The sequence below is a fragment of the Juglans microcarpa x Juglans regia genome, chromosome 7S (assembly GCF_004785595.1).
Source record: "Juglans microcarpa x Juglans regia isolate MS1-56 chromosome 7S, Jm3101_v1.0, whole genome shotgun sequence".
Lineage (NCBI taxonomy): Eukaryota > Viridiplantae > Streptophyta > Magnoliopsida > Fagales > Juglandaceae > Juglans > Juglans microcarpa x Juglans regia.
Genome location: NC_054607.1, coordinates 6,517,564 through 6,538,864, shown reverse-complemented (window position 1 = coordinate 6,538,864; position 21,301 = coordinate 6,517,564). Strand labels below are relative to the sequence as shown.

Here is a 21,301-nt window from a genome sequence, read left to right as displayed (position 1 = left end):
ATTTTCATTTCGTTCTTCAAAATATGCCCATATAAAGTAGTTGCAGTATAGCTTTCCCTGTAGCAAACAACTTGCAAAAATCAATGTAGAAAAAAGAAAGATTACTTCAACAGTGTAAGAGATTAGATGACCTTCTTATTGTACTTTGGACAAGTAAAAAAAGTGTCTTCTTGGATTTCTTGAGGTGTTCGAGACTTTGAGATGTGCAATCGACCCACATAAACATATTGGAGCATTTTTCAAATAACGATCACCCAAATAAGATGATGACTGAGATTGCGATGAAGACATTGCACTTTATTAAACACAAACACCCTTGAAACAAGTAAAATGTTAGTATACTGGTAAACACCATTGAAACAAATAATATCATGAATGAGTTGAAGACTTCCATGATTACTTGCTTGTAAACTTTAGAAGGAACCATATAGAATATCGAGGTCCATACTGTTCTAGCTACTTTGCAGTTTGTCGGGAGTAAACAGAATGTGTCTTAGTATTTGATAAAAAAATAAAAGAGTAATGAAATCCCTAACACATGAATGCATCTAATTTGTTGGGTGGTTTGGATGAGTGTTTGATCTATAACATGTATGTATCATGTGTGGCTGGTAAGGGTTAGGGTGGATGGTGTGCCAAGAATGCTTAAGTGTGGGCAACAACAAAATCAAAGAATAAAAGTTACAAGTTCATACATAAAATAATAATTCAAAGTTTCATGTGTTCATATCAAATAATAAAACCCATGCCACAAAAGGAACACGTGATCACCAAAAGCAATGTTGAATGTGACAATACCAAAAATATAAGCCACCAATGTTATGGCATCATAATTACCTAGCAGAATGTAATGTCAAATACTACAGGCAAATATGTGCACAGGAGTAGTGGCAAAAAGTGCATGGTCAGAGCATGTTAAGGTCCCTATAGACACCATTAGTTTCTGGAAATTGGACAATCACCTTCATATATTAAGGTAGAGTGCAGGAAATTAAAAATTAAAATGTAAAACAGGATCCAGCTTTACATGCATTGGTTGATTAGGAAGCTAGGTGCAAACTAGGGTTGTACACGAAAGTGGCAAACCGATCGGGACCGACCCAAATCGGCCACCGGAGCTCAAAACCAGCCAAAACCGACAGTGAACCGGTCGGTCAGTGGTGGAATTTCAACAAAATTGACGTCGGCCGGTTCATCTCAGTTTGAATTAGGAAAAAATCAATGAACTGGCCGACGTTAGCAACCCTTTCTTTTATATATATATGACATTCTAAAACGACATTGTTTCACTTAAATAAATGAAACGGCATCATTTTGCTTCTTGAGCTAAAAAAAAAAAAAAACACTAAAGGGGAACGATGCCTTTTGGCAAATCTAAATAGCGCCGTTTCATCCTAGGGCTTATTCAAAAGGGCGCGCCCTCTTATTCTATTCTCATTCGAGCCCTCGGCCCTCATTTCATCCTCGATCTCCAGCTTCAGCCTTCCGTAGCCCTCCTCTCCAACGACTGCGACATCGGCATCGGTAACGGCTGTGGCAGTGGCATTTGCAGCGGCAGCAGTAGCGACCCAGCCTCCATGATGTCCACGTCTCTCTGGCAAATGGTGTATCCCACTCCCACGGACCCACTGGTCTTTTCAGTTTTCACTCCAAAATATTTTTTTAGGTCTGATTTTCAGTTAATAGTTTCACTCCAAAAGGTAGCATCATGATTTGTATTTTGTGGTATCTTATTTTGTCTAGTGTTATTTTTATTTTCTTGATTCTATTGTGGGATTGAATGGCTATTTCAGGATTGATGGATATTTTTGAATTTGGTGGTGGGATTGTAAGAACTTATTTCCAGCAAATCGCCAAACCGACTGTGAACCAGCCGGCAACCGAAACGAACAGTTTTACCCCTTACATGGTTTGTTTTCGGTCGATTTTCTTCTCCAAAATACTAGTTTCGGTCGGTTTCGATTTTTGTATAGAACCGAACCAAGGGTCAGTTTTTCATCCCTAGTGCAAACCATATTCCAAAATCATCTTGCTTAAAGTAATCAATGAAACCGTGAAATCCCCTGATTGGTAAAACCCAGAGATCATTACATTTCATGAAACTGAATCCCTCTCACACATTTTCTCAAGCAATTGGATTGCAACTTTTACTGCACGACATTTCCAATATGAACTCAACACAAAATTTTCAACAAAAACGTGTATGAAGATGTAATTAAAGATGCCTTAATTTCCAGAATTACCAAATGCCTTAATTTCCAATACGAACTCAACACAGAATTTCCAACAAAAACGTGTATGAAGATGTAATTAAAGATGCCTTAATTTCCAAAATTACCAACTAGCTTAATTCCCAATACGAACTGAATACAGAATTTCTAACAAAAACGTGTATATAGTTGTAATTAAAGATGCCTTAATTTCCATAATTACCAACTAGCTTAATTTCCAATACGAACTCAAACACAGAATTACCAAATGCCTTAATTTCCAACAAAAATAAAAAAGCATACCAAATGCAGTAATTAAATATTTATTCTTATTTGAATTGCTCAACTGGAACGTGTATGAAGATATAAGGAATACCAAATGCCTATCAAATGCCTTAATTTCCAAAAAAAATCAGAAAGCATAATAAATGCCATAATTAAAGATGTAAAGAATCTAAATTGCTCAGCTAGAAAATCACATTGCAATAACAGAGAAACATTGCCATAAAAAAATTGTCAGAAATCAACCTATTTCACGAACGGAATGGAATTAGGGCTTAAACAGAGTGAAGTTAAGGCTGGGCTCAGACGGAATTACTCTTTTGGGCGGAATCAGCTCCTCCACCACCTCGCACGATGACGATAAGGGTGGGCTCAGGTGAACAAAATTACTCTTCTGGGCAAAGCGAATTAAGGCTCAAACGGAGTGAAGTTAGGGTTGGGCTTAGACGGAAGTACTATTTTGGGTAGAAGCAACTCCACCACCTCGCACGACTTTGTTAGGGCTGGGCTCAGACAGACGAAATTACTCTTCTGGGCAAAGCTTGGGTCTCGGGAGGAAGGAAGAGCAATCTCTCATGAAGAGAAGACCAGCCAAACGAGAAAAGGGGAGAGTCATCACGAAGAGAAGATTTTTCTCGAGCAAGACGATGTCGTAAACTCAACTTAGTAAAACGGGACATTTTTGCCTCGTTGGACATGCGCGCCCAGTCATCTGATATGGGACTACATAGAGAATTTCTCTTAAAAATAATAGTCATGTACCTTTCTCGTGAGACTCGAGAGTGATGCGCGACCACCCCCATGATATCTACAGGTCACACAAGTGCCACTTGTAGACTTCATTGGATCGATGAGTGGCCAAATGGTGCAAGCATACGTTTTGCAAACACGCTGACTCGCGTTCGAACCCCTCCCCCTACGAGACAATTTTTTGCAAACTCTTTTTAAGAATTTCTTAAAACGACGCCGTTCACACCTCTTATATGTTCATCTCTTCATTTCAACTAAAACCTTATGTTGTTTTCTCTCTTCTTCTGTTTTCTCTCTTGTCCTCAGCTGATAGCAACTACTCAGCCTCACATACTCTCTTTCTTTGAGTCTCTCATGCTTGTCTTCATCAAGTTTTGTGAGTTGTCTAGGCATCCTAATTTTTGGATGTTGTCTTCGTCATTGACATCAATTTCTCTCTCAAAAATCTTTTCTAGGCATCCTAATTTTTGCGAGTTGTTTCCTCTCAAATGCTTGTCTTTCTTTGAGCCTCTCCGCACATTTTTTGATATGGCCATGCAATAGGGGTGCAGATATGAAAATTGTTAGATGTTGTTTAGAATTTTTGTATATTGTTTGGATGCTGAAAAAGCGGTAAGATAATTGGGAAAAAAACCTAACTCTAAGTCGGAATCCTCTCCGATTCGAAGTAGAAGTCGGAACTCAACTTGGCCTTCGACTTTAGTCGGAATTGGGCATTCTGACTCCGTCGAAGCCCAGCCCCAGATGTCACCTCCCTCTCTTTAAGATTAAGGGTGTAACGTGATCACCATTTCACTTTAGCTTATTTTAAAGATTAAGGTTTTCTTAATTTAAAAGTTTTTTTTGTTTATAAATTGAAGTCAAAATTTAATTACATTTATTTTATTTTTATTGAAACGTGTTGACAAACATTCTATAGGCACTTATCTTATGTTCGTGCTTACAATGTGTAAGCTTCGTTAGTGACGTCTTAAACCAATGGGAAGTAAAATTTTTAAAATTATAGTAATTAATCTATCCAAACGCCAAACCATAGAGATTATTTTTGTATGTAACTCTACTATTTATGTCTTGAAAATTTCTATTTTTAAGTCAGTATATAGAGTCCACCTAGTAAAGTACTTACATGACATAATTTGATTTTGAATATAAAATTTGAAATTTGAATCTTACAAATCAAATTTTACCATTTAATTGATGTAAATAGTGTACTTTACACACCAACTTAAAAATAGAAAAACTCGTATCTCCCTGGCACAATGCTTGTTATGGACGTGTTTCACCGTCACCACCTCACGACCAACTGCAAAGAGTAGAGGGCTTGGGTGTTTAAGGGAACGTCTCCGATACCTAAGTCAGTGACTGAAGATAATAATAATAATACCTATAAATCTGATCCCTTTTACGTACCTGGTTTTCCTCTTATATAGAACTTATGAACAATTCTGTTGCTTAAGTGATGAGGGTTTTTACTCTAATGGATTGTTATAATAACTACCCTTCCTTTATTACCACTGGGTGGTTACGTAGTCAGCAATGGTAAGTGGGTTGGGTCATTCTTGTCTCTAATGGGCCCCTTCAGTATTGGGACTCAAATCATGAGTAGGTGAAGGCCCCGGCCCGTACTCTATGGGTGAGAGGAATGCCCTCTCTAGTTACCCCGCGAAGTCTTATTACATCTGGTGTGATGGGACTTGAATCATTAGTAGGTGAAGGCTCAGGCTCGTACTGTATGGGCGAGAGGAATGATCTCTCCAGTTACCCCGCGAAGTCTCACTACATCTGGTGTGATGGGACTTAAATCTAAGCACCGTTTCAGTTTTCGAGGCATGTCAAAGCGCAGTTTCACCTTCATTTCTCGGGCACGTCAACCGTTTCCTCACGTACATTCCTAATTAATGCACATTTGCTATTCATTTTCCCTTCTCTTTCGAACTTCTGCCTCTTTTGCATTTCTTGCTTTCTTTCTGAGTTCTTGCTCTCCTTTCAAGTTCTTGCCCTCTTTCCAAGTTCTTATTCTCTTTTCTTTCTCCATGGCGTCCTCGTCTTCTAAAGGTAAGGGCATGGTTTCTACCTCTGAAACTTCACCACCCTGCGACTCTTCTCCCCGGATTGTCGTTGCTCCTCCGACGTCCATATTTGTGGGCTCTCGCTGGTCTTCAACCATTACTTCCCGCGAACTAGAGAATCAATGAAACAACTTCAATATTCCCGACTCTGTCAATTTGAGGGCCCTTACTCTAAACCAGAAAGCTATCAATGCTAAAGATATGGTTGTTTCTGTTGCCCTTTGCTTTGCTATGTTTACCATGGGGCTTCATATGCCCTTTGTATGACCAGTCCACGACGTGTTAGACGTCCTCGGGCTCGCCCCAGCTCAATTAGTGCCCAACAACTGGAGAATTTTGATGGGTTGCTGCGTTTTGTGGCGAAAGGTCCTAGAACCTGTGGGTAATCAATATCCAGATTTAACAGCCCGTGAGTTTTTCTCCCTACACGGGTTTAGGCGTTTGGATGGGAATCTTTGCAGTTTTAGGGCCAAAAGGGCATTGGTTGAGTTGGAGCGTAAATATTTGCATGTGAAAGATTGAACCAATGAATTTTTTCTACTTACTGGCAAGGGTTGGGAATTTCCCACCGATGAAGCTGTTATTCGGGAGTTTCATGTTAAGGCATGCTGGTCTCCTATTCCTGATGGGGATGACTTTGAGGTTATTCTTTCCCCTCGTGAGGAGGGTCGTGTGAGGTTGGTTGATTCTTGAGAAGTTCCAATGGTTCCTAGTCAGGCCCATGTATTAGGACGTGAGTGTTTGGGTGCCCCCTACCGGCAGGTGACTTGAGGAAAAAGAAGCGCGCTGGTGCTGATGGATCAAAGAAGAGAAAACTCAAAAAGGCCAGTGTCTTGCCTCATTCTGATGAGTCCATCTCTTCAAAGCATGACTCCTTACTCCCTCTTGCGCCTAGTGGAGGCAATAAGTTGACTCCTCTTCCAGAGCAACCGAGCAAATTGATGCCAAAGGCGAGCGAATGTGACATTAAATCGGCCCCCCCAGTCTAAACATAGTGGAAAGACTTCCCGAGCGAGTGGGAGCATGGAGGCGACACCTAAGGAGAAATTGAGCAAACTATCTACCTTTGTGGTGCCATCAACTCTTTCCTTGGATGATGTGATGTCTCTATCCGACGAGGATCTCGAAGCCATTATTACCGCAGAAGCTGCCACTATGGCCGCTGCATAGCCCTTAAGCACATTGGGAGATGTTTCTACAAAGAAGGGCGATGATAATCCTCTGGGAGAGGATGATATGGTCCCTCTGAATCCTTACTTGTTGGTGCCTCCATCTACTCAAACGGAGTTCCAATCTTTCGAGGCTCCTCTGCTTGTATTGCCTTTGTCTCCACCTTCCGCTGCTCGGTGCCTTGATGTTCCCGTGGAACCTCCTCGGGTGGAAAATGTTGACGTGGAAAATGTTGAAGAATATGTTGAGGAAGTGGCAGCAGGTTCTGGCTCGCCACTTGCTTCGACGATATCTTGTGGGGCTACTCCTGATTTACCTTTTGTTTTTCAGCCCTTTCTCTCGCCAGTGGAAGCAAGGTTTTAATCCCTTCCCCCCCCCCCCCCCCTCCCCCCTCTTCCTTTAGTGTTTCTCCTAGAGAGAGATAAGGATGAAAATAGCAGTTGCTTTGAGGAGAGAGAGGGATGAAAATTATTGAGGGGAGAGAGAGAGAGGAAGGGAGAAAAAGAGAGCAACAAAGGAGGTGAATGGGTTAATAATATTTACTTAACATCTTAGTATATCAGGGAAGGGAGCGGTGAAAAATAAAATTTTACACCATCCAATCATAGTTTGACACGTGTAAGTTTTAAGATATGTAAAACAAAATTGATTGTAGGGAAAAAATGGAATTAGTTGCAGGTTTCTCCCCCTCTCCCAATTCCCGTGTTTCTCCCCTCACCTCTATATCCTCTTTCACCCCCTTCTCACTCTCTCTCTCTCTCCTCAACAAACACGTTCACGTTCTCTCCCTCCCTCCTTCCATTTGCTTCCCTTGACCTCATCACCCAAAATACAAAATATACTAAACACAATTGAATCGAACGCATTTTGGTTCCGTAGTTACTAACTTCTTGCTATTCAACTCAGAAAACAACTGATACATACCGCTTAAAACATTGATTGAAGATATGCGAACTCAGGCAAATAATTGAAATGAATGCACTTTGGTTTCATAAATGCAAGTTTCTTATTTTTTATTTTGAAGAAAATTAAAGATTGAAGATACCCATAAGTTTTGGTACCTAAAATGATCTTTTTGCTCTGATATTTAAGGAATTGAAGCCAACATTCACATTCGAGATTTTAGAAGGAAGAAATTATCAACCACTTTGGTTTGTTCACGTTCCACAGCAAACACGTTCATGTTCTAGAGTTTGGGTTTGGAAAGAAAGAACCCAGATTTTTACTGTTTCCTAATGCTTGGATTTGATGAACATCAGATGAATGTTAATGTAAAAAGAATGAAAACAAAAGATATTTAACTCTTCAATTAAACAAATGAAGTTTTAATTGTTAAAAGACGAAATGGAAAGGAGAGAGAGACTTACAGGCTGTGCTTGAGGATAGAGAGAGAGAGAGGCCGACGGGCTGGCTTGAGAAGAGATAGAGGCTGGCTTCGGCTTGTGAAGTAGAGGAGAGAGAGAGAGCTTGGCGATGGAAGAGAGAGGTTGAGCAACATGCTTCAGACATTTTTTTCTATTTAAATCCGCTATAGTTGCTTCGAAGATTCGGCTAGAGATGAGAGAGAGAGTGAAAGAAAAAGGTAACGCTAGAGAAAAGAAGAAAACGAACTGAATGCAGAGAGGATTGTGGGGAATGTGACAGAACAGAGGGTAATAATCTACAGTCATATCCATGGTAAACAAAAAGAAAGGCTTGCGTGTTCTTTTTCCATTGGATGGTGTAAACTTCTAATTCACTCCCTAACCAATTTGAAGCTTTTCTCATCAGGGAATTTGATATTGTAATAGATGAGATCCAAAATAATAAGCTTAGCATGAAGAGTCCATCCTCCTCCCATGTATAAACAGATGAGCATGGCCAAACTGCTTAAATCTTATTCAACAAACCACAAACCATCTTCCACAAAAGCCATCCCATATGCTATTCATGTAACGCCCCGTTCCCAGAGGTCCGGAGAGTTAACTCTTAATACCTTAAATCAACTTAAATAGTACAACTATAAAATCTGAAAAATCCAATAAAATATTAATCAATTTAATCAATCCAAATGTCTAAATTCCTCCATGAGGACGATAAAGAAAAACTCAATAACATAAATTAAAAACTCTCTAAAACTCGAAATTATCCTTAACTCATCAAATCAAAATATCTGAAACATAAATTTGGTTTACTAACTACGACTCTCAAATAAGCACTTGTACCCTCTGGCACTTATTCCACTCTGATCATCACACCTGTTAAAACTTTCTACTCTTGTTCTCCAGCTGAATCATAAAAAATATCTAAAAAATATATGGAGATAAGGGGTGAGTTATCAACAACTCAGTAAGCAGATGACATATACTAGTGTGTAAACATGAGCATTTACAGAAAACAGAATGCAGAACAAAATATTTTCTTTCAGAATGCAGAAACAGAATAATGTCTTCAAAATATAGCGTCATAACATGTCATCAAAAATATCAGAGTGAAAGATCGAAAATATTCATAATAAAAAATCCCTTTGGCATAGCATAAACTGAAACATCACACCTTATCTTATCAAATCAGAACAAATACCATGTTTAACCCCCGTGGTAGGGTTGTGCAAACCCCGGTAACTAACCGAGTAGAAATAGAATGTGAATCTTCCCCTTATTCATTCTCGAAGCCCCGAGTGTGCACATAGGAAAGACTATGCAGAAAACCACTTTGTTTCCAAAGTGAGTGCACCAGAAACAGAAAAGTTAGTACCAACCCGAACAGAGTCCATAGTTTTACACCCCTGGTGAGGTCAGAACGGAACAGAAACAGAAATAGAATGTTATGCCAGAGGTTTTCAGAAATCACATCAGATCATATCAGAGTGCAGAAAATCTTTAGAATAGAACAAAATCATTATACAACATAACTTATGCACAAAATTTCATATTCGCTCTCTTTTTCAAAATTCAGAAACAGAATGTCAAAAAATAAGCTCATGTTTACACCAGTCATGACAGAAAATAATTTATTCTTATACAGAATCTCATGAGTAATGCAGAACAAATAACCGAGGTAGTTCAAATTTCTTTTCAAAATCAAATATGTATATTTTCCAAAATAACCTTAGCACATTTTATTTTAATGCAAAGTCTAGCATAAGAACCCCGCTTACCTGGACTTCTTAGATTTTTCAAAATTCCTCAAAAGCGTCAGATAATAATTAATCGTCACCTATAAAATAATCACGTACTTCTCATAAATTTTCAATTAATCACGTATCTCAATATTTAAGCCTAAAATGCTAAAATAACCTATTTTAATTCCTCAAAAACCTAAATTCTCATTATTCCTAATATACCAACATCACTTTCTAACTTATCAATATCCAACATAATAACTCCGACTAAAACATTAAATTCCAATTTATTTATAAATTATAAAACTAAAAATAGCGTAACTATATCGAAATCATTATAAGTAGATGATCATACTTTTGTTTAAATCAAAAAAATATTCTTTTAAAAAGGATTTAAAATAAGATTTTGCATTTACCAATCACTCCAAGAATTTCTCAATATTTTCATAAAAAAATATTTTGTTAAAAAAAAAAAAATCAGTCTTTTACAAAAAAACAACTTCACAAAGTACAACTCACATGTGCCTAAGTCTAAAAATAAATAAAAAAACACATGCAGCTCACGTTGTAAACCCATGATTTCAAAATCCAAAGTACATAATATAAACTCACAAAATTAAACACCCGAAACAATAAATCTAGAGGTATGCTTTAAGGGGTAAAAATGTAATAATACATCCTATAGTTCACGTAACATACAAATACATATATATATATATACACGCCGGAAAAGAAAACTCCACACAGTGCAGCTGAAGCACTTACGGAGAGGTGGGGCACGACGGCGTGGAGCTAGTGGTTGGCTACGGCGAAAGGGAGTGGCACCTGGTCACTGGCTGCGAGAGCAAGAGAGGGAGACGAGTGAGAGAGGCACACGGTGAGGAAAAAGTGAGGTAGATACCAAGAGAACAAAGACACCAACTAGAAATGGCATGAGCTTACAGGGGAAACAGAGGCAGTGTGCGACGGACAGGGGTGATGAGACGTCCTTCCTGGCAGTTTTTGAGTGGGCACATCGCGGAGGAGCTTTCGGTGGAGGGTGTTTTCAGCGGCTCAAGGTGGCTGGAAAAATGCTCTGTTTTTGGATGCCAAAACAGAGCAGTCCGATGCTTGTTGTAGAGGCTACGGGAGGCTAGGCGATAGCTTCGTGTGACTGGGCAGAGGGCACGGTGGTGAGGTCTGGATAGTTGGTTACGCGCGGTGGACAACCCAGGTTGCGTTCGCTGATGGTGAAGACGCACGGGAAACGATTTTTAAGGAAACAAATCACGGAACAACTACCGAAAGTTTCTCGGGCTGGCTCGACTGCGATGCCTAGTGGCTGGGAAAGGTTCCGAGGAGGAGTTTGGGAGATGGCAGTGATCACCAAGGAGGGCAGAAGCTTAGGGAAAACTGGCTGGCCGAGGTCATCTAAGGAGGGTAGCGGCGTAAGCTTTCTTCGAATACAAATATATATAAGAATATATATAGGTGGATGAAACAAGAAAGAAAACCCTAAAGGTGGAGACGTGCGAGCGGATGAAGATGGGTTGAGCGAGAGCATGCACGACGTGCACGAGAAAAACAAACTTACGGAAAACAATAAAGACCGAAAGAGAAGAAAAAAAAAATCACTACTCAAGTCCGTAAAATAAAAACTTAAAACATCAAGCTCCAATAAATAAATAAATAAAAATCTAAAGTCCAACTATACCCATTTTGGGTCCTTGTGTTACATTCTCCCTCCCTTAAAAAAAATTTCATCCTCGAAATTTGCTAGTACCAGAAACAAGGACTAAATATTTATCCGCTACAACAATTCCATGCCTAACCCATTCGATAATCATAATGTCAAACCTAATTAATATTCCGCAATTGTCAAACCTAATATTTCAAATTCTAACCCTCCCATATTGTCGATCGTATTCTCCCATAATTTCTCTAGCCAAACACATTCGCATACACTGCCTTTTAAAGTCTGGAATATAAACCTCAATAATACAATTAAATATCCAAAAATAAATTTTAAAAATCTCCACCTAATATAAAGCCTCACTAAATGACGAAATAAACTCTCAAACTATCATATCACTCACCAAACCACGCTTCCGCTGCTCACTCTATCAACTTATAGTCCTAAAAAAAAAAACATTGAGTCGCATACCCCGGAAAAGAACTAAACCCCGCATTTACAACTAATTAACAGAGAACTCTTAAAACAAAGTAGTATAATCAAAAGTTCCAAGCTTAAGTCCTGAATAACCTCGATTCACAAATTTCAAATCCTTAGAAAATCTACTCTCAACCAAACTTTAATATTCTAAGCTACCCTATAAGAACAGCTCCATACAAGCATAACTAATCTCGACTAAATTAAAAAGATTTCAAGGAGAAATAGAGTGAGGTACCTGTGATCTCATTGTTGTCATTCTCAGCATCTTCAGATGTTAGTGCGAACACTCGGGCCGGTCCCATTCTACGTTGATTATTACCCTGATTCGCTTGTTGGGAACCTGGATGTGGGTTAGGCTTCTTGTTGTCTGTCAGCAGCAAAGGGCATTCCCTGATAAGATGTCCGGTCTTACCGCATCGAAAACATGCCCCCATTTCCCTTCTGCACTCTCCAGTATGTGCACGATTACAAAACTTACAGAGGTTGTTCGATTGATTTACTTGCATTTGCTTTTGTCCCGAGCTGCTTCCATCATTTCTCTTCTTCCATGGCCCTTGATCCATACTAGAGGATCCATGTGGAGTAGCTCTCTTTCTCTGTTCTTGCAATTCAGTACCCCTCTTGAGATTCTGCTCAACTAGCATCGCCTTGTGTACTAATTCTGAATCTGAAATATCATCACACGTTCATAAATCCTATAGTTCAAACCTTCCTCAAACTTCCTAGTCTTTTTCTCCTCATCAGGAATCAAGTATGCGGCGAAATGTGATAATTCCGTAAACCTTGCAGCATACTAGCGCACAGTCATGGTCCCTTGCACCAAGTTAGTGAACTCACGAGCTCTTACTTCCCTATCAGTTTTAGGGAAAAATCGATCAAAGAAATTCTGCTTGAATTGAGCCCAAACAAATAACCCAGTCCCCTCAGTTTCCCTGATAATTTTCTCAGAATTCCACCATCTCTTTGCTTCTCCAGATAGTTTGAAGGCTGCGAACCTGACTTTTTGCTGATCGGTGCACTCCAAAACACCAAATATTTCTTCAATGTCTTGTATCCAATCTTCCGCAGCATTCGCATCGCCTCTTCCATCAAATATGGGAGGATGCGTTCGATTAAATTGTTCGAACGTGCAACCCCCACCATTGTCATCTTCGTTCAAATCTTCAAGAGTTCGAACTCTACGACGAGCAGCCATCCTGAAAGTCTAAACTCGGTGAAACGTTCTAAAAATGAAAGAAAGCGAAAATACCAGGTAAATAGAATAAAATAAGAGGATAAATAAAATATGCATCTAAACACATATACATATATATATATATATATATCAGATAACTAAGCAAATCTGACATCACTTAATACACACGTATATCACTAGAATCTATAACCTCAAAGTTCCAAATTCAATTCCTAACATTAGCAAAATCTGAAACCTCAAATCCCATCAAAATCCATCATAAGGTTCTTGGAACTCAAACTTAAATATCTACATGGCTATCCTTATAATCCTCCAATTCCTATATTGAAATTTCCACATCTTATGAACCCACAGATATCTAAACCTCCAAGGTCTACAGTATGCAGAATTCAAACCTGTCTCCGATACCAACTGTAACGCCCCGTTCCCAGAGTTCCGAAGAGTTAACTCTTAATACCTCATATCAACTTAAATAGTACAACTATAAAATCCGAAGAATCCAATAAAATATTAATCAATTTAATCAATCCAAATGTCTAAATTCCTCCATGGGGACGATAAAGAAAAACTCAATAACATAAATTAAAAACTCTCTAAAACTCGAAATTATCCTTAATTCATCAAATCAAAATATCTTAAACATAATTTTGGTTTACTAACTACGACTCTCAAATAAGCACTTGTACCATCTGGCACTTATTCCACTCTGATCATCACACCTGTTAAAACTTTCTACTCTTGTTTTCCAGCTGAACCATAAAAAATATCTGAAAAATATATGGAGATAAGGGGTGAGTTATCAACAACTCAGTAAGCAGATGACATATACTAGTGTGTAAATATGAGCATTTACAGAAAACAGAATGCAGAACAAAATATTTTCTTTCAGAATGCAGAAACAGAATAATGTTTTCAAAATGTAGCGTCATAACATGTCATCAAAAATATCAGAGCAAAAGATCAAAAATATTCATAATAAAAAATCCCTTTGGCATAGCATAAACTGAAACATCACATCTTATCTTATCAAATCAGAACAAATACCATGTTTAACCCCCTTGGTAGGGTTGTGCAAACCCCGATAGCTAACCGAGCAGAAACAGAATGTGAATCTTCCCCTTATTCATTCTCGGACCCACGAGTGTGCACATAGGAAAGACCACACAGAAAACCACTTTGTTTCCAAAGTGGGTGCACCAGAAACAGAAAAATTGGTACCAACCCGAACAGAGGCCACAGTTTTACACCCGTGGTGAGGTCAGAACGAAACAAAAACAGAAATAGAATGTTATGCCAGAGGTTTTCAGAAATCACATCAGATCATATCAGAGCGCAGAAAATCTTTAAAATAGAACAAAATCATTATACAACATAACTTATGCACAAAATTTCATATTCGCTCTCTTTTTCAAAGTTCAGAAACAGAATGTCAAAAAATAAGCTCATGTTTACACCAATCATGACAGAAAATAATTTATTCTTATACAGAATCTCATGAGTAATGCAGAACAAATAACCGAGGTAGTTCAAATTTCTTTTCAAAATCAAATATGTATATTTTCCAAAATAACCTCAGCACATTTTATTTTAATGCAAAGTCTAGCATAGGAACCCCGCTTACCTGGACTTCTTAGCTTTTTCAAAATTCCTCAAAAGCGTCGGATAATAATTAATCGTCACTTATAAAATAATCACGTACTTCTCATAAATTTTCAATTAATCACGTATCTCAAAATTTAAGCCTAAAATGCTAAAATAACCTATTTTAATTCCTCAAAAACCTAAATTCTCATTATTCCTAATATACCAACATCACTTTCTAACTCATCAATATCCAACATAATAACTCCGACTAAAACATTAAATTCCAATTTATTTATAAATTATAAAACTAAAAATAGCGTAACTATATCGAAATCATTATAAGTAGATGATCATACTTTTGTTTAAATAAAAAAAAAATATTCTTTTAAAAAGGATTTAAAATAAGATTTTGCATTTACCAATCACTCCAAGAATTTATCAATATTTTCATAAAAAATATTTTGTTAAAAAAAAATCAGTCTTTTACAAAAAAACAACTTAACAAAGTACAACTCACATGTGCCTAAGTCTAAAAATAAAAAAAACACATGCAGTTCACGTTGTAAACCCATGATTTCAAAATCCAAAGTACATAATATAAACTCACAAAATTAAACACCCGAAACAATAAATCTAGAGGTATGCTTTAAGGGCTAAAAATGTAATAATACATCCTATAGTTCACGTAACATACAAATACATATATATATATACACGCCGGAAAAGAAAACTCCACACAGTGCAGCTGAAGCACTTACGGAGAGGTGGGGCACGACGGCGTGGAGCTGGTGGTTGGCTACGGCGAAAGGGAGTGGCACCTGGTCACTGGCTGCGAGAGCAAGAGAGGGAGACGAGTGAGAGAGGCACACGGTGAGGGAAAAGTGAGGTAGATACCGAGAGAACAGAGACACCAACCAGAAATGGCGTGAGCTTACCGGGGAAACAGAGGCAGCGTGCGGCGGACAGGGGTGATGAGACGTCCTCCCTGGCAGTTTCTGAGGGGGCACATCGCAAAGGAGCTTTCGGTGGAGGGTGTTTTCAGCGGCTCAAGGTGGCTAGAAAAATGCTCTGTTTTTGGATGCCAAAACAGAGCAGTCCGATGCTTGCTGTAGAGGCTGCTGGAGGCTAGGCGACAGCTTCGTGTGACTGGGCAGTGGGCACGGTGGTGAGGTCTGGATAGTTGGTTACGCGCGGTGGACAACCCAGGTTGAGTCCGCTGATGGTGAAGACACACGGGAAACGATTTTTAAGGAAACAAATCACGGAACAACTACCGGAAGTTTCTCGGGCTGGCTCGACTGCGACGCCTAGTGGCTGGGAAAGGTTCCGAGGAGGAGTTTGGGAGATGGCAGTGATCACCAAGGAGGGCAGAAGCTTAGGGAAAACTGACCGGCCGAGGTCATCTAAGGAGGGTAGCGGAGGAAGCTTTCTTCGAATACAAATATATATAAGAATATATATAGGTGGATCAAACAAGAAAGAAAACCCTAAAGGAGGAGACGTGCGAGCGGATGAAGATGGGTTGAGCGAGAGCATGCACGACGTGCACAAGAAAAACAAACTTACGGAAAAAAATAAAGACCGAAAGAGAAGAAAAAAAAAATCACTACTCAAGTCCGTAAAATAAAAACTTAAAACATCAAGCTCCAATAAATAAGTAAATAAAAATCTAAAGTCCAACTATACCCATTTTGGGTCCGGGTGTTACAGTTCACAGGGCAATAACTAGAACTAGAAGCCAGTGGAAATACAGAAAAGAGTACAGACAACATTGTTGTCATACCAGTGGAAAAATCTATTCATGAGCCAACTGCAGCACTGCTTCTGCTTTAAGTGACTCAGAGAAACTATATACATATATAAACTAACTTTATCAGTTCGGAGATTTCTCCTTGTTGCATGTCAACCCAAAGCCTAGTGAGAATAGAGGGTCGCATGCATTCATTTCAGCATGCAAGGGCAGCTGCTCGACCCTTTTGAACCATGTCACTGGCAGTCTGCCCTCAAAGTCATGATCCCCAAAGACAACATCTGCAATTCCTCCTCCTTCACTTCCCGGCAACCAAGCAGCAATCAGAGCATCTATCTTCTCCAAAAGCCATGGCTCAAGAGCTAAGGGTCTTCCAGATACCAGAATTGCCAATGTGGGGATACAGCCAGCAACTGAACTTAATAAGTCAGCTCCATCAAACGGGATTACAAGCTCCGAATTGTCACCATGTGTCTCTGCATAGGGTTCTTCCCCAACAGCTACAATTGCATAAGAGAAATCCCGACGTGCTAAGGTGTCTGCCGATGGATATTGCTCATAAACTACTTCTGTTTCATTTCCAACTGCTTCTTTAATTGCATCCAAGATAGTTGTGCCTAAAACGAAATGACATCATGAGTTCATCGCCATCGTGCTTCCAACACATCTATAACATATATAATTTTCGAAACAGAACTTTCGCTCCTGTTGAGCCACATGATGAGTTTTATAACTTAACTGTTTAAACTTAAAATAATTTTGAAGTTTAAAGTTTTGTGACCATTTATTATTTTCTAATTTTACTTTTTCAATCCAAAAAATATCTTCAGTTTTTGGTCCAATCCAAGAAATGGCCCCCACCAGATCCAAAGGACTGACTCTCATGGATTACTTTGTGGCTGACCTGCAGCTTTAAAAACCAGTCATCCACTACCAGATGAGGAAAACAAGCAGGGAACTTCGATTGGCATGCAGGCAACTTCCCCTGCACAAGCTGTCAAGCTGTGCAAACTAGGCTGAGCCCACCAAGGAACCAATACAAAGTAATTATGATGCTGCAGTTGCGGATAGATTCTCCATGTTAGCTGCTGTTTGTAGTGACGGAATAGATTCACCATGCTTCGACTTAAAATGATCAATCAATCAACCCCAACATTGGAAACGCCAAGCAGCTCTCCTCCTCTGAACCATTCAAACTGGATATGGACAACCTCATTTAAGGAGACTCGTTGACTGTCTCTGTAGCCATACATGCCATACAAAACCCAGGAATAACCATAGATTGGAAAATATTGCCCATCATAACTGATATAGTTAGCGAGTATCACAGTGATTCTAAAGAAACAAATCAGTCTTACAAAGCTAAATATGTTTTCGCTCTCATGGTGAAAGTCAACCTATTGCTTAATACTTATAAGATTAACAACGTAATTACATACCAATTGCAATGTTGCCGCTGCTTCCTTTCCAATCAGCTGTCCACCCACCACACTGATATCCAAGATCATCAGCATGTGTCCCAGCAACAAGAATTCTTTTCGCATTTCTATCCAATGGAAGAAAAGGGTTCTTCAGATCCTTTCCATTTTTCAAAAGAACCAAAGACTTGCGGACTGCTTCACGTGCTAAATCTCTGTGCAGCTGCAGAAAATTTCGATTGCCAAACTTTTATCTCAGTTTTTAAGTACTAAATCAGTTGAGTTTGATGGTATAGTTAGTTGCTAACTGAAAGCATTTGATATCTTTTAAATAATTAGAATGAAAACAGTAGTTATGCAACTGTTTCTAATGGCATTAATACAAGGGAGAGATGACTGATTCAGCTTAACGAATAAAGGGAAAGCTTTTGCATCTTCCAAAGATCGTGTAGATGCCAAAAATGTCTGCACCACCGTTTGCTAAATGTTTCAAAAAGTCACCTTGCATCCAACTGTATCAAGCACAGATCTATTCGCGAAAGGAAATTCAAAAAGACTGGCAGCAAACTTCACTCTAAGTATCCGTTCAACAGCATCATCGATCCTTGACATTTGTATCTCCCCTGATTCAACTAGAAATGTCAAATCCCCCACAAAAAGTTCGTATCTGTAAGGCACCATCACCTGCATCTTTTCTCAGTCAGGCAAAGAAGATATAAATAAATGAAGAAACCTTGTTATAGATTTTGGAATTGGAGTTCAATGAATCTATACCATGTCTATTCCAGCATTAATAGCAGAGGAAATACAGTAACGATAGTTTGAGCCACGAGGTTCGCTAAGTCTGTCAAGTCCTCTCCAGTCAGAAATTACAACACCCTGCAGCAGAATATTTTCCCACGATTTATCTAGATGTGCAGAAACTATAATCTCAGAACCCCAACAAAAGAAATGAGTTATACAAGTAATATCAAGCTTTTTACCTTAAAACCGAGCTTATCTTTTAAAATTTCTGTCAAGAGAAAATGGTCAGCATGCAGTTTACGCCCATTCCAGCTAGAATAGGATGCCATAATAGTGGAAACTCCCCGAGAAATACAATCCAGATAAGGTGCCATATGTATCCTTTCTAATTCCTCGTATGATAATATGGTATTCCCCTCATTTATTCCTCCTTCCGTACCCCCATCCCCTACAAAATGCTTTGCACAAGCAATAACATTGTTTCTGGAAACAAAAGTGGGATTATGAGAAAGAGTCAATCGGACGGCTGCTAACAGAGGAATTGACAATCAGGGTTTCTTTGCATTATTATGAGTATATATTACAAAGCTTGAAAGTATGAAGAGTTAAGTTAGTTATGTAACTATTTAAGAATCGAAATATATGAAAGATATTACATAAAATAAACCCACAAATTGACGTGATTTCTAGAATCCGTTAAATCTTTCTTTTTTCCCAGTCGCCATATGTTTTTCTCAGACATTAATAAACGTATTTAAATTGATGATGAATGTGGAATGAACTAGCTAAGGAGTGAATTTGATTAAAGATATAAGTATAGTCATTAAATAAATGCAAATAGAATATCAACCACTTTTCGCTACCTCCCAGCCACAAAAGGGTAGCCCTTTGGGTGTTTCGGGGGCTGCTGGCCCTGCAGGCCTGTGACAATGGAAGTCATCTTTCTAACAATTCCAGCGTCTTCACTGTAACTTTCATAGCACCTCCCCCATCTGGGATCCCTTGAAACCTATCAGAACTTATGTAAATGAGTTTTCCTGACAATTTCTTGTCCACAAAAGAGTGTTTAGAAGACAAACACGTGAAAGGAGATAGAAGAATAACACCTCAGACATAACGCTAGCTAGCATAATATCACTTGTTCATGATTTACATGTCGAGCTTCTCAACATTTAAATTAGTTTGTTAGTTCTTTACACTACAAGAGATCCCTAACTCATTGAAATGGCAGCAACATTTGAAGAGAAACATAGTCAATATTCTCCACAGATATTGAAAAGCATAAAGAACTGTTAACTTCTTACAACTATAAGCCTACTGCCAAATTGCAAGCACCAACCACTTAAAACAGATAATGGCCCAGCACAAGGTCACATTTACAGTACTTACAGCCACACAAGGAGCAAAAGTATAGTTAATGCCGCTAGCTCTAACTTCAAGTGCCGTTGCTTCCCCAATCTTTCGAGCCAAATCTGCATCCCTATCATAAGTTTTACAATATAAGTGGTCCTGAAGCAAAAGGGCCAAATACCTTCCATTTGGCTGCTTTGAGATTTTAAGAAGAGCGGAGAAATTCATAAGGGTTAGCTGTTATGGTTATTTGTCCTTTAACTTCCCCAGAAATGGTTTTTATCCCTACCTTTCAAAGGCTAAAGCATAAACTAAGCTGGTGGCTGATAAGATGGTCCTATGAGAAATTAAAGTACAGGTTATGGAGTACTCTGACCATTGACCTATTTATTAGTAAATTAAGATTTCAAACGGCATGCCATTTTCCATCTTTCTTCCAACAGTCTCCCATCAACTGTAATACTCATATTTAATATGAAAGGGTGGTGGATAGAATCCCATATAGTTTGGAAGGGATAAGTTCTTGCAAATTATAACGATTCCAAGAGGTTGCAGTTATAACATTTACTGGTATTTTGGGGTATAGGTCCAGATATGACTTTGATTTTCTTTGGATATAGTGATTTGAATGCACTTTTTAGATTTAGAGTCTATAAAGCAAACTTTTTAAGGTCTTTTCCTTTTTTTTTCACAATCTTTCTATGTTTCCTGTTCTAGTTTTGCCCAGAAGTGCCTAATTATGTAAGAAACCCGGGACAGAGTCAAACACTAACCTTGTAGCTCCAAGGCCAATATTATGAGGAAATATGGTGGCACCATAGATACTATTGTTACCATGAATCGCATCAATCCCATATATTAAAGGTATCCCTAGCCGTGAATCAAGCGCCGACTTCTGAAACCTGTCAACCATATCGGCCCAATCCGACGACTTTGTTTTCACCTTCCGAAGGGTCCACTCCCACCAGCACTCATCATGCCCCCTACAGAAAATAGTCCACAAAATGTCAGCAAAACTGCAGAAACAAAACATGCACAGAAGGGCACATACATGTAACAGTAAGCAACTTCTAGACATGGGAAGAGAGAGAGAGAGAGATAGAGAGGTCCGTACCAATGGAAAGGTCTTTAATGGCGTCGTCGGTGGCGACACGGCGCTCAATCATCGTCATCTGGCCGACCTTCTCTTTCAATGTCATTCGAGAGAGCAGGTCTTTGATGCGAGCCTCCACTGCTGCATTGGGGTCTCTGTAAACGCAATAATCCAAGACCTTCACTTGGCTCATAATTCTGGTAATCCGCCTTGCTTATCCGTCGTCAGCGAGCGTACTAAAACACAGAGAGACAGCAGAAAGCAAATGAAACAGACAGCAACTTAAAACTTACTATGTTCAAATCTGTGAGACTAATCGCTGGAGTTCACTGTCTTTTATAAGGGGCGGGAATGACTAAGGGTAGGAAGTAGAACCCGCATACAAGTGGACGTGAAAAAGTTCTGTTCATTACAAAGAGAGTATATTTGCG

General features: G+C 38.9%; 1 protein-coding gene and 1 long non-coding RNA gene across 2 annotated transcripts; one reads left to right on the top strand and one right to left on the bottom strand.

Annotated features, from left to right (window-relative positions):
- Positions 1-1,672: 1,672 nt before the first annotated feature.
- Positions 1,673-18,200, top strand: LOC121240551. Its single transcript, XR_005935560.1, has 3 exons — positions 1,673-1,685; positions 4,846-4,848; positions 18,070-18,200. It is a non-coding gene; the product is annotated as an uncharacterized LOC121240551 (long non-coding RNA).
- On the bottom strand, positions 16,229-21,207 carry LOC121240549 (beta-glucosidase BoGH3B-like). The gene is given in 10 exon segments (XM_041138007.1): positions 16,229-16,882; positions 17,705-17,906; positions 18,185-18,367; positions 18,458-18,562; positions 18,667-18,910; positions 19,291-19,436; positions 19,817-19,907; positions 20,551-20,726; positions 20,729-20,760; positions 20,892-21,207. Coding segments are annotated over 10 exon segments (1,845 nt in total). The 5' UTR covers positions 21,064-21,207; the 3' UTR covers positions 16,229-16,388.
- Between the last annotated feature and the right edge of the window lie 94 nt (positions 21,208-21,301).